The sequence below is a fragment of the Dicentrarchus labrax genome, unplaced genomic scaffold (genome assembly GCF_905237075.1).
Source record: "Dicentrarchus labrax unplaced genomic scaffold, dlabrax2021, whole genome shotgun sequence".
In the NCBI taxonomy this organism is placed as follows: domain Eukaryota; kingdom Metazoa; phylum Chordata; class Actinopteri; family Moronidae; genus Dicentrarchus; species Dicentrarchus labrax.
In genome coordinates, this window is record NW_026136722.1 from 14,749,686 (window position 1) to 14,763,133 (window position 13,448).

General features: G+C 40.8%; 1 protein-coding gene across 10 annotated transcripts in view; it reads right to left on the minus strand.

Moving 5' to 3' along the window:
* lrrc4ba (leucine rich repeat containing 4Ba) overlaps positions 1-13,448 on the minus strand; it is an 89,259-nt gene that overhangs the window by 65,724 nt on the left and 10,087 nt on the right. For 8 of the 10 annotated variants that reach the window (XR_007882053.1, XR_007882055.1, XR_007882054.1 and 5 more), the window contains exon 2: positions 83-620. Coding sequence is in view for 4 of the 10 variants with exons in the window: in XM_051388712.1 (XP_051244672.1) it covers positions 83-328 (246 nt within the window). In the remaining 6 variants the exon portion in view is untranslated. Of the gene's footprint in view, positions 1-82; positions 621-7,190; positions 7,254-13,448 lie in introns of all 10 variants that reach the window. The other 2 variants (XM_051388713.1, XM_051388714.1) reach the window with 2 other exon arrangements.

The following is a 13,448-nucleotide window of genomic DNA, read 5'->3' on the forward strand; positions in this document are numbered from 1 at the left end:
CCTGTATAAAATGCACAACACAAATCAACATTGACATGACATGATTTGACCTGACAAGCAACTTCCTCCAGCCAATATTTACCTGTATCGAGTTCTCCTGCAGGTTGAGGTATCGTGTGTTGACTGATATGCTCTCGGGCACCTCCTCCAGATTTTGCCTGGTGCAGATGACTCGGCTGGCCTGGTTGGAGCAGGTGCAGAGGGAGGGGCAGGAGGAGGCGGCTCCCACCAACTCCGGCCCAGGGAGGAGGAGCCGCAGTAGCAGCTGGGCCACTAGAAAGAGGAAGGGGGAAGGGCCGGGAAGGCAGGTCAGCGTGGCGATGCGCATGGCAACTGGGACATGACCCTGCTCTTTAATCCGAAGGTACAGGTGAGGTGACTCCACACTGGTGGATTTGCGAGAAAAGGTTTATTTTCCTTTTGGTCCTCCAGTGGCAATTTGTTCTTTCTAATTCTGCATCCTCTGAGATGTTTTTTGTCCTCTGTCGATCTCTGTGTTTTTTCCTCTTGTTTTTTGAACATAGAAATATGCAGATAAACAGATGTTATTCCCTTTTTTTCTCGTGTTGTCTGGGGATTTGAGTGAGGCTTTTTGTGAAGTGAGAAGAACCCAGGAGTTACTGTGGAAGAACAAAAGAGAGAGAGACAAAGAGGGGGAGAGAGAGAGAGAGAGAGAGAGAGAGAGAGAGAGAGAGAGCAGATATTAAAGACAGAACACAGACTGCGCTTTGTGTTTTCACCAACAGAGAATGAATAGAACAAATAATAGGTAGACATCTACAGTATAGCTTATCATGGGAGGGATTGTCAAAAAATCTTTGAGAAGCATTAGAACTTCTGTGTCACTGCTCATATCAAATCCCACATAATCCCTGAGCAGACATTTTGTCAGAAATAAAATCCTTACAGCGAGGGCAGGTGGAAGCCGATTTCTGTAATTAACAGTTCAAGGAGGTGATACAGAAATATAAAAACACGCAATCAGAAGTATGACAACAAGGTATTTCTGTCCTTACAGCGCTGCATTTAGCATGTAAACATGAATAAATCAGAAAGACACAATTTTTAAAAAATGGTTTAACTGTAAACAAATGAGCACCATCACACGCAGTCAGGCTGAAACAGTCAAGCAATGATGTGTTTTTGTAGACCAACTCAGAAATGATAATAAATAGCTGCATTTAGGTCCCACTCTAGGATCCCAAGGCAGATTTTCAATGGGAATTTTCTAATTGGTTTAGGGCTGAAAGTGTTGGAATTATCTTTCTGTCTTTTTATTACTTTCTTTTAATCAAAAACTTTTTTGATTAGGACCAGTGTGTAGGATTTAGTGGCAGCGGTGAAGTTGCAGATTGGAACCAGCTGACTAAAGCTCAGCCTTCCAAGCATGTAGGAGAAACTATGGTGGCGGCAAAACTTGCAAAAAACTTGATAGGCCCTATGTAGAGCCAACTTGTGCAAACAAGACTGCTCAACATGGCGGACTTTGTCTTCCCCTGTTAATAATAACGGCTTATTCATAAGGTAAAACACAACAATTCTTATTTTCAGGTGATTATACACTAAAGAAAACCAATACCAATGAATATTATATTACATTCCTGCCAATAGATCCTGCTAAATGACTACAGGAAAAGTGATCCTTGCATACCTGCGTTAGTGATCAGTCCAAGTAACAAAAATTCAATTCAAGTGGGCACAACTTTATTAACTTTAACAAATAGCTACATACTAACATAGCTATTCAACAAATTTACTATAGATGTTGACAGCGAGCGGGAGCTGATTTTCATTAGCTGGATCCAAATGTCAGCAAAATGTCTAAAAATAATGACATTTGCCCAGCAGAAGTTAATTTATTGAAAAGTTCATTTTCATGATATGAAAGAAATTTGTGAAGCTTTGACATGTATTATTTTAATATTTTCTGACTTAACTGATTCATTCATTATCAAAATACTAATAGACAAAATTTCTGTAGAATAATTAGCTAATCATTTCAGCACTATTTTGGTTTTTAAAAGATAAATAAAGTGAGACTTATGTACAGTAGACTGATAATGTATATAATTGTTATATTAATATAACATACTTAATCTCCACATGCAATCAATATAAACCATTCAAAAGATTGTAATATTAATAGGTACAACTTAGAAGTAGAGCAAAACCTGGATTAATCAGAAACTAGAAATCTGGAGGGGGAATCTATGACTCCAATACTTTTGGGATTTAAAACTACAACTGTAATTCCCTATTTACAAAGTGTGAACAATGTAAATTAAGCTAAGATTTGTCTGGTAGTCAGTAAAAAAAAAAAGGGGGGGGAGCAGCGTCTACTCTGTGAGAGGAAGCAACAGGGTTTATGGGACAGGTGGTCTTAATTTTGAGAACCATTAATAACACCACTGGTGTGAGATAGCTGCTTCCAGCAATGGTCTCATTTGTTAACACTAATTATACCAAGGTATAACAATTAACATGACAATGATATACTGATGTTTGAACAAGCTATCCTCAGCACCCTTAAGTAAACTCTTATCAAAGCAAGTCTCAAACCTTGAAAACAATAAGAGACCGAACCCAGCAAGCAGCACCACTTTTTTTGCAGTAGCATAGACGCGGTTGTGGGACTAAAATGTTAATTCCATTCCTGTACGAGCACAGCATTGCATGCTCTAGGGGCTGGAGAATGGTAGCGAATGGTGCAGTCTACATTAACACTAATAGATGGCCAGCTCAAGTCAGGCTCCACCAGCCTGAGAGGCAGAGAGCCTCTCGTCCCCTCTGCAGGTTATTTAGACCTGAATAACCTTAATAAGGGCATCTAGCAATCTAGATACGGTTATTAATGATGATGGTTGTAATGATGGGACTTTGACACGCAAACTCATTTGACACGCTGAGCATCCTCACTTGGCACAGTAAGAAAGGAGATGGGGGGAAGAGAGGGAGACAGAGAATGAGAAGGAGAGAAGGATTATTAATCTGATAGATGACTGTATGGCTGCAGGCAGAGAAGGGAATTATCAACACTACAGTAATAGATGAATACTGAACAGCTGCAGATAGAGGGCTGGAGAAAGAGAGAGAGAAAGAAAGAGATAGAGATGGAGACAGATGGAAGGAAGGTTGAGTGAAAGGAATGATGAGGGATAAAGACCCAGAGAGAGGTATAAATAGTGGGAAGAGCAGAAAAGAGATCAGTAGTAAAAGAAAGATAAAAAAGTGTAAGAGGGAAAATAGGGAGGGAGAGAAGAAGAGACACATTAATATTAATAATCTCTTGCTCAGTGAGAGAGAGTGAGAGAGAAAGACGGGAGAAGGGAGGGAGGCTCAATAGAGAGATGAATATAAAACAGACAGAGATGGAGGGAGGGGAATGACAACACAGAGACGCATATAAAACAGAGAGCGACGGAGAGGTGGAGGCAAAAGACAATACAGAGGGATGAATATGAAACAGGTGGAGATGCAGAGAGAGAGAGGGAGAGGGAGGAGGGGTGGGGTTGGATGGGTGGGGGTGAGATTGATCAATAACGCGTATGCAGTAGTTCAATGACATTAAAACACACACAAGGACACTATGATAAATCATATCGGCAGCAGCATCTCTGGTCAGACAGAGCAGGACACCAGAGGTAGTGAGACGGCAACCGCAACTGCAACAACTGCAACTGCAGCGCCAGGCAACGATGCAACAGTCATCGGGGACAGCTGCTAGTGCTGCCCTGCAACTGCTCCTCATCTGTATCCTGACACAGCGGCGGTGGCGCCGACGGATAAAGAGGCACTCAAGTGTTATTTTTGGATCGACTCTCACCTTTTTATGTATTTTAATTTCCAGCCACCTTTTTTTTTTTCTTGCCAGCGAGAACTAAGTGCCAGAGCTATTTCAGGTAGACAGCATCTGAGCAGAGTCGAAAAGGTGCAAAAAAAAAAAGAGAGGGAGAGAAAGAGAGAGATGGTGGAGGCTGAGGCTGAGGTTAAGATGGTAGCTCAGATGGGGGGGGGGCAGTCCATAGAGGAGACTGAGACTAGTTGGAGCTGACAGCTGGTTAGAGGCTGGTTGATTGTATTCTGCCTCACTGCTGTCACTATCCACATGTTAGTCTCTACCTGTAACTCTCCCTCCTTATCCTCACTCTCTTCTTCCTCTCTCTATCTCTCCTGATATCTATACCTATCTCCCATCGCTTTCTATAAAAGCAGGAACACTCTCTTCCTCTCTGCGAACTCTTCTGCGAACTCATTCAGCCCCCTCCCTCCTCCTCCTCCTCCTCCTGCTCCTCTCCTCTCCTCTCCCAGCTGCCTTACACGTCCTTCCTCCCTACTACTACTTCTTTCATGAACCTCCACCTCCCCCCTGTGCGGCGCACTGTAGCGTCCAGTGGCGGGGGTAAACGTTGCATTGACCTCGCAGTTTGATGAAAGATTAACCTGCTACAATGATGCATATTAACCTTAACCCCCCACCCCCCCACCTCATTCTCCTTCCACTGCACACAAACACACTGCAGCTTCCTTTCCCCCTTTTGCTCTCTCTCTCTCTCTCTCTCTCTCTCCCTCTCTCTCTGCATTCAAATCTTAGCCAACAGAGTTACCATGGTTACCTATTCACCACAGTCTCCCACTCCGTCCAGCTGTATCCCACCAATTCCACATCCACCCCTCTCCTCCTCCTCCTCCTCCCTCATTAGTACCCTATACACAGTCGTATACAAATGGTACAGACCAAGCATGAGTGTGACTGACATCAACACTCCAAAAACCATGAGGCTGCATTACAGCAGGCTGCATTACTGTTTCTAGCACAGGTGATGATGACACTGTGATCCCCAGTGATTTACAGTGAAGGAAAATACACTTCAATTTTGTCTTGTGTGTCGCCACAAATGACAAGCAACCACAAATCACAAGTGCAAAGGTCAGGGTCGTGTTTCGTCTGAGTCATGATTTAGTGGCAAAGTAAAAGGTAAGCAGACTGACATTCTGGCAAGTAAATAAATAAATTGAATTGATATTTTTTGATCAAATCAAAGGACCAGTGTGTTTGCCAGTTTTAACTTTGTCCTGACAACCTACCTTCTCAATCGGCTTTTTATTACGCAACAAGACACTGTTTGTCCATGACCCCTAGAAGGGTTTTCTGATCCGACACCCCAATCACTGGTGAAAGATAAATTTGTTTTATGAAGTGACAGCACTAAGGTTAAGTGGTTAGGTTTAGGCACAAAAAAAAGCCCCAGATAGGTTTAAGGAATGATCATTGTTCGTGTTAAAATAAGTACTTTGAAAAGATTAAGGGAACATCTGGGTTCGAGTTAAAGGGCCAGTGTGTAGGGTTTAGTTAAGCACCTTTCACCCAAAGTGCTTCCCATAACAAACTGTAAAAAAACATGAAAACATGAAGAACAATAAATAAAAAATTGCATGGCTGAAAAATGAATATACTGAAAATAACAAAATATAAAACATCAGAAAAATTAAAGTCGATATAAAAATACCCCCATGGAGACAAATAATGAAAAACCAATGATTAAAACCTAAAAACTAAGGCTATAAAATTACTATAAAGTAAAAGCCAGATTAAAAATATAGGTCTTTAATTTACCAGTTAATAGGTCTTTAATTTCCTTTTAAAAATACTGAGAGAGCTTGCCATATCTAAAACCCTAGCAGTGTATTTGCTGATTACAACCCCCTCGTCTTACCGTCCAGTTCCAAGCATGTAGGAGAAACTACGGTGGCTGTGAAACTCACAAATAATGCAAAAGGCCCTATCTAGAGCCAGTGTTTGGTTTGTTTCACCCAATTTCCTCCTTTGCTGCCATCATAATTACTACATCCACTAGTCGAAGTCGACAGTGGCCATACTTGCAATTAGTTTCTTAATGTCATTATCTGGAGATCACAAGTTAATTTATATAATTATCTTCAGAAAACAAAAAACAGATTTTTAAAGATAACGACATGATTCTTCACGAGAAATTCTCTCGAGATCACAGGATCATTATCGAGAATTCAAAAATAAGTGTCTGGTTCATTTAATCACACCTGATTTCAGCCTTCAATATCTCTGTCATGACTGTCAGGTATGATTCAAACCTGAACTGAAAATAGTTGTTGCCAGAATGTACATCTGAGAGCTAATTTAAGCTATTACTTTCCTGGCAATGTGATGCAATACTGACAAAATATACCAGGAGAAGATTGAGATTTATTAAAAGATCCCTGCAAGGTCCAGATTCTTTTCATTCACTTTTTCCTCGCTGCTGGCCTTTTTGATCAGAATCAAAATGAGTACACACTGGCACATTGCATGTCCTTCCTCCATACATTCTCCATTATGTTGAGCCAATGCTACATCTATCATATACATGCAGATAAACATTAGTAATAATTAGAGGAAACAACCTTTTGTTTTCTTGTGATAACAGGTTGATTATCTCGAGATAACAAAGCTCATTTTCTAGGGATAACAAAATAATTAACTAGTGATCTTGAGATAATGGCATTACAAAAATAATTGCAAGCGAAGCCGTTCTCAGCTTCCATACTTTGCCACTTGAACATAATATATGTCTTTTATGGGCACTCCCTATAACAGTAACTTAACTAGTTGAATAGTAGCTAAATAGTTTCCCCCAAGCTTTAAAGTGCCTCCTTAAAATGTGTGTTTTGCTAATTATTCCTTCACTTGAATGTCTGAGCTTCATTGTGCAGAATGATGTATGAGCAGAGTTTGACACTAGACGCCTGTTTCCATTCATCTTCTGAAAGAGGAACGTTTCTCTGGCCTCTGCTTAAATATCTATTAAAAGCTATAATATGAAACATTTCCATATTAAAATGTCTATAAGCCCTAGACCTATGTTATATATTTTGTTGAGTTGTGTACATAGATTATCCCAAATGTTTCCAACAATGTTCAATGTTCAACAGAAATCTGTAATTTTATTCTAGTAACGGTCAGTGGTGTCATATCCCCTTAGCCCATCTTCATTTCAGCTCTTGTTGGTTTTTAACTATATGTTTTAACAGGATAACGTTTTTTAGTCATTGGATGTATTGGTTGAACTAACGTAAGCAGAAGTTTGGCTCGGGCCCACCAGGACGGCCTCTATCTGCCAAACAGCGTCACAGAAACACAGATTTTTAAGGTGAACTGCTTTATTCTGTGTTTTTACCTGTTTTACTCACCGGGTCAGTTTGTTTTGGAGAAGAGGAGACCTCTGTGGATAATTTGGGTTCTGGTAAAAAAAAAAAGCCTGGTAAGACTGGATTGTTAGTTATCAGAGAAACAACCTGAGATAATGCTAGAAGCAGCTTGGGTGGCAGCCCCTCCGGGACATCGTTTGTCAGCGAAACAGTGCCGGAGAAACAGCGATTCTTAAGGTGAGACTGCTGGTGAGTCTGTGTTTTTACCAGTTTTAATCACCGGGGTCTGTTTGTTTCGGATTGGAGGAGACCTCTGCGGATAATTCGACTCCTGGTAAAAAGCTCCCGAACAATGAACACTGAAAAGGAATCATAACCGGGAGAAGCTGACTTGCAATGATGGCAGGGGTGGTCAAGACAACTCCCATGATCCCATGCCACTCCACAACGTCATTAAACTTGTGTTATTTTTTTGTTTTTTTGTTTTGTTTTTTTTATTCTTGAATTGATAGTGACAGGTGGAGAGTGACAGGAAAGGTGGGAAACCAATGGATTCTTGGAACATTCAGTTATCTAAAACATAGTAACGTGGCTTGCAAAATGGTTAGTTTGGATGTAAAGTATAAAATATTGGTAGTAGATGAGCTAAAATATGCAAAACTGCTGGCATAGTCCTTTAAATATAATGACAGAAAAAAAATGATTCATGCTTTCTACCCCCTTTAATCGTCAACCCAGAATGTTTCCCGTATTCCTCTTGAATTTCCCTCGAGCTTCATGGAGTAGCTTCAAAGTTAAATAAAACATTTTTCCCACACTGTTAGACAACATTACATATACAGTAAATTCTGTTCACTGAAATATTCAACTTCAAGACCACTTTTTTTAAAAGATGTATGATTCCATAAAATGCAACATTCTCCATGTCGCTCACACATACAGCACTTCCCTGTAATTCAATCTGACATATGAGATATCTTTAGGATCTTGTCAGGAATTTAAAATTAAGTTTTGTGCATCTGAGCAATGCTTGGTTGACAAGTATGCTTGACTTGCCAGAAGCTCTGCAGAGCTGAAGAGGTTAAAAGACCCCTATCTTCATGTTTTTGATCCTAGCTGTAATGATGTATCCAGTGAATCTTATTTCATAAAGATTTATGTCATCCTCAGAAGGTCGGGTAATTGAGTTTGGATAATTCGACCCTCCACTACATCTCTACCTGTGACCACAGAACCATAATTTAAGAGAGGAGGGTCGGGGAAAGAAGCAGAATAAGGAGCGTAGGATTTTGCTTCTTTCTCCACCAGAAAGCGAGTGATAAATGGACTGCACAGCAGATGGTCGGATGGAAACTTTTCTAACTGATACAAAGAGCGAGAGACAGGTGGTGAAATAACCAGAAACTTGTGCTGACAGTCGAACAAGCAGCAAGTCGAACAGACAAGAGTATGCTCCTTCTCTCCAGTGTCCTGTCTGCACACCAGCGTGGAGGCCCATCAATAATGACTCGGCACACACCAAGATGGCAGCTCATGCAGCCACAAGGAAGAAAGAGAGAGAGAGAGAGAGAGAGAGAGAGAGAGAGAGAGAGAGAGAGAGAGAGAGAGAGAAAAGCTCATCATGTCGGTTGTGTGCGGTGGGAATAGAGCCATGACCTTTCCAGATCGCGGTGACATCTCGGCAATCAGGGTTGTGCCTGTGAGGCTTTAAAACAGTGGAAAATCTGCTCTCACACACCCCAATTTCTGAGACAAGGAAGTAATTTAAAATAATAACCTAAGACAGATTTTATCCCAAACAGCAGAAAGCAAGTTTACCTACTGTACCAGAGCTGCTGATACTTCTGTTATATCAGGGATAGTATGTGTCATGGCAGCTGCTGATTCAGTCAATTTGAATCAATCTGATCAATTTACTTCTTATTAAAATTCAGTTTGCGGTGATCTATGTCTAATATGATGGATATGATGAGGTTTGCCTGATCAATATCAATATTGATCAATGACACCGTCTCAAGCTCTTAATCTGGACTGAATGTAATGATCAGATCCCACAGAAAGCACTTAAATGTGCCCCATGTCGGACAGTAACTGCTGTTTCAGTGGCTTTACCACCCTGAGAAAAAAATAAAATTCTGAAGGAAATTGGCTCCTTCGATCTAAACAGCATCAATATCAGCCTTAACAGACCACATAACAGTTACCAATAAAAAACAATTCAGAAACAATCTTGCAGGATTTGCTGCACACAAGATGACTGTAAACAGGAACAATGCTTGTGGTCTAATTGCTTATACAACTGGCAGCGAGTTAGTATAGCGGGGTGATGAAAAGGGCAAGAGTAAGAACCCAGATCCACCTCCTGCCTTGTTCCCTCCAACCCCTTCTGTCTCCCACTTCAGTATGAATGCCAACAGCGACGAGTGGATGTCTTCTCCTCACAAACTGGCACCTTGAGGCATCGCTAGGGGGCGAAGTCTCGGGGGGGGGGAGTGAATTCCTTGTGTCAAACAGAGGATCATCCCCTCTCACAACATTTTCGGGGTGCTTATCCCACTGGTCAACTCACTGGGTCACTGACTGTGTGCCTGGCAAATCCAGCTTTATACACTATGTGGGTGAAAGAACATGAGTATCTTTTAAAACAAAACTGTAAATAAAATACATGTTTTAAGTTATCAGGGGCTACTTTCTCTGCGTTAAAGTGGAGATGTAGGAGACTGCAGAGGGTGAATCAGCTACATAACAACATTATTTAAGTCTTATTAATTATTAATGTGTGAAAATTAGGTATGGCTTCATGCCACTTTTTCATGTCCGATACGAATACCAATTTTTCTCTCTGCTGTAAACAGGCTGTTAATAATACATTTGTGTAGATGCACTTTTCTTGACTTAGCCATCTGAAAAAACATCACGCTCAAACTGTGAAACAAATGATCTACTCCCTTGAAGGAAGAAATACAACATGATTCAGTTTTTCAATACTGATGCTTCTTTTCATTTAAACTTTGCACACACATCATTTTTAGCAGAGTTTTTGATTGATCAGCACAAAATAAATGCATGTAATCCATGCAATTTTCACAGTAAACTGACTTTTTTGGCCATTTGGGGTCAGTGGAAACAAGCTGTGAACACAAAATACACTTATTATTACCATGTTTTATATGACTAACCTGTTAGCAAAGATTTTCTTAGTTACACATCCAGCAAATATGCCACAGAGCAACATTAGTACAGATTTGGAGTCGTGCTTCTGTCCCCCTGATGAATGTAAGTTCAATTGAAAAAATGCTAAGAGAGCCATGAGAATAAACCAAAGGAGCAAATCTGGGGGTCAGAGAGCCAAAACAATGGGGTGAAATATGCCATGAGACAATGACATATGACTTTTGTGGCCACACATGACAAATATAGGATAATGCTGAAAGAAACGCAACTGTTTACCATTTAGCTAAAATTCTCATGTAACAGCATCACAAGCAGAGCCAAACTGACTCAGCAATATGTGTTATACAACATTTAGTTAGAGTTAGCCACCATAAGCTACTGGTCATTCCAGACCAAGGCTATAGCAGTAAAACCCCTGTATGAATTGAACTGAGCAATAGTTTTATTGCTTATGAATTCAACTTTTTGTAAGAGTAGGGATGTGTTATTTGTTCTGTCAGAAGTGCACAGTGTCACTTTAAAGCTCTGCAGAGAGGAGGCGAACTGCAGAGTTTGGTGGTAGTTCTCGGTGGGTTCTTCATTACGAGCGACCCCTTTCATAAACAAGCAGTCATGTGATCCAGTGTTTATATAAAATATTGATTATAGTCACTTTTAGTTTGAATTAGCACTGAAAGAACTCATAGCCCATCTTGTCACTTTTCATAATGATAAAAGCTAGTTTTCTCTCAAAATACAGTAGTGATAGCATGAAAAATCCAACAGACTACCAGGGAGATGTGGATGTTTTCAAATTCTTCATCATTTAAAAGTGATTTGACCAGCAGACAAACATCCTCTAAATACCGGATCAGCTCAATCATAATTTCTTAAAGTGATTCAGATTTCCAAAGTGGCTGGTCCCCCCAGTGAACTGCATTTGAACACAAAGCGCCAAACCAAATCAGTCTCATCTCACTGCTTCTTATTAGAAGGGAATATGACGGACCACAATACAATCAAGTAAGAGGCTGCAGTGAGGTCTTTCACTTTCCCAGACGTTAATTTCTCCAGGCCTTCCCGGGCCGAGGCAGAGCTGCTCTATCACAAGTGTGATCTCCATGCTGCACAGCTCATAAGAAGCAGACAAATTTAGGATATGATAAATCAGCGCTAATATGGTACCCTCAGTGTCTGCTAGTTAACATAAAACAACCTCTAAATTTTCACTTGGCAGACGCTTCTCACCCAGCTTGCAATATCTTGTTTGTCCCAACCAGGGGAAAAAAAGCAGCTCATGCAGAATAACATACAGTACGCAGAGGCCAAACTAAATTTAAACTGTGCCACGCTAAGCTAAAAATGTGCATTCCAAATTTAAAATAGTTAAACACATTTCATTTGTTTCAGCATCCTTCTATAGTCATGTCAGATAGTAATCCTGCCATAGAGACAGTTTCACCATAATCAGCCCATTATAATCCCATCCAGACCTGCCACAGTCTGCCACCAACCAGCATTAATTTTTAGCCCAGTTTGCTCATCTAGCCTCATTTTTCCTTCACACTCCGCCCCGTCCTGGTCCCAGGGTAGTCTATCACACTTAGGCTTACACTCTTCACAGGCACTTATAAACATTTAAAGCATGTGACTAACCGCCAGGCAAAATTGACTCTGGGATGAAAGACCAGGGGGCTTTTAAAAAATGAAAAGGCAAATTCTGCATCAGGACACAGAAGCCCTGATTTAATGGAAAACAAAAAAAAAAGAGAAGCAGTTTCATTCTGCGGAAGTAGCCGAGTCACGCAGAGGGTTTCCTCTTTTTAATAATTGTGGAGGGGGGTTGGGGATGGGAAAACACAGGGCTATGACAGAAGGTGCTTGTGAATAGTTTTTAAATGGGGAGCGGTGGGGGGGACGCCGCTGTGTCGTATTGTGCTGGGTGGGAGAGAGGAAGCCTCGCACTCCCCCACTTCCTCTCCTCTGTCTCTTCTGCCATCCTCCTCCGCTGTGTTTGCCCTCCCACCCCCTGGCACTGAAAGAAAGCTGGACAAGCACTGGCCTTGCTGGTGAATGAAGCCCTGACGTCACTTGCCCACACACACACACACACACATCACACACACACACACACACACACACACACACACACACACACGAGCTGTAAGCAGTGTGACTAATAGCGTACTAACGTCCTTTGTGTTGCTTCAGTTATACCTGATTCATGTCTGGCTCCCAGGGGAAGGAGCCCCCCAGGTTATTGAAATATTCTGAGACGTTAGATGTTAGTACAGGTGAATCAATGATGCCAGTCGATAACCCCCCCTCTCGACAGGGATTTAAGGACAGGGGTGTGTTATGCCAGCACGCTACCAGATTCAGGTGAAAACACCCCTATTGTACTTGATATTGATTTTTTTCTCCCTGATATTGCACACAGTGATTTCCCAACAAGTATAGGTTTATGTAGAAACATATTTCAGTCAGCCTACCTATTACCTCAACCTGTGTTTAATAGCTGATATAATTAAGTGGCTGGTACGTTGTAAAAAAAATAAATAAATACTGGGGATTGGGAGTTGGGGAATTCGGTTTCAAGCGTGGTTCCTTTTTATAACTGATAAAACAAGCCTACAGTATAAAGACCTGAAGCACAATGAAGGAGAGATCTGCAAGGATGTGATGTTACACAGACAAACATGGCACTGCATTTATCTGCATCCTGAGATATGTTTTACTATAAGAGAATTTCTATTTAAAGTCACACTCAAATTATGTTTCACCTTGCTAGATAATTATACTGTGTTCCAATTTCTTGCAGCAGCAGCCCAGTGTTTTCTCCACGATTGGGCCCCTTTAAGTTTGGTTCAGTATCACTTAGACTAAATGTGAGTTTTTGATAGTAAACTCCAAAGTGTTTCCTTTTAGAATAGACCAGGATCAGGACTGTAATCAAAACAATTGAAGAACAGGAACTACTTTATTTAGGGTATTTCATTTTCAGGCTGGGAGCAAAAGCGTGGGGGGATTAGTAAAAATAGTAGTACAAAATATACGCAAAACTGTCATTTTAAAACCAGAACTCTATATATTTTCAGGCCTGTTTGTTAGATCACATATATCACACAAGTGAA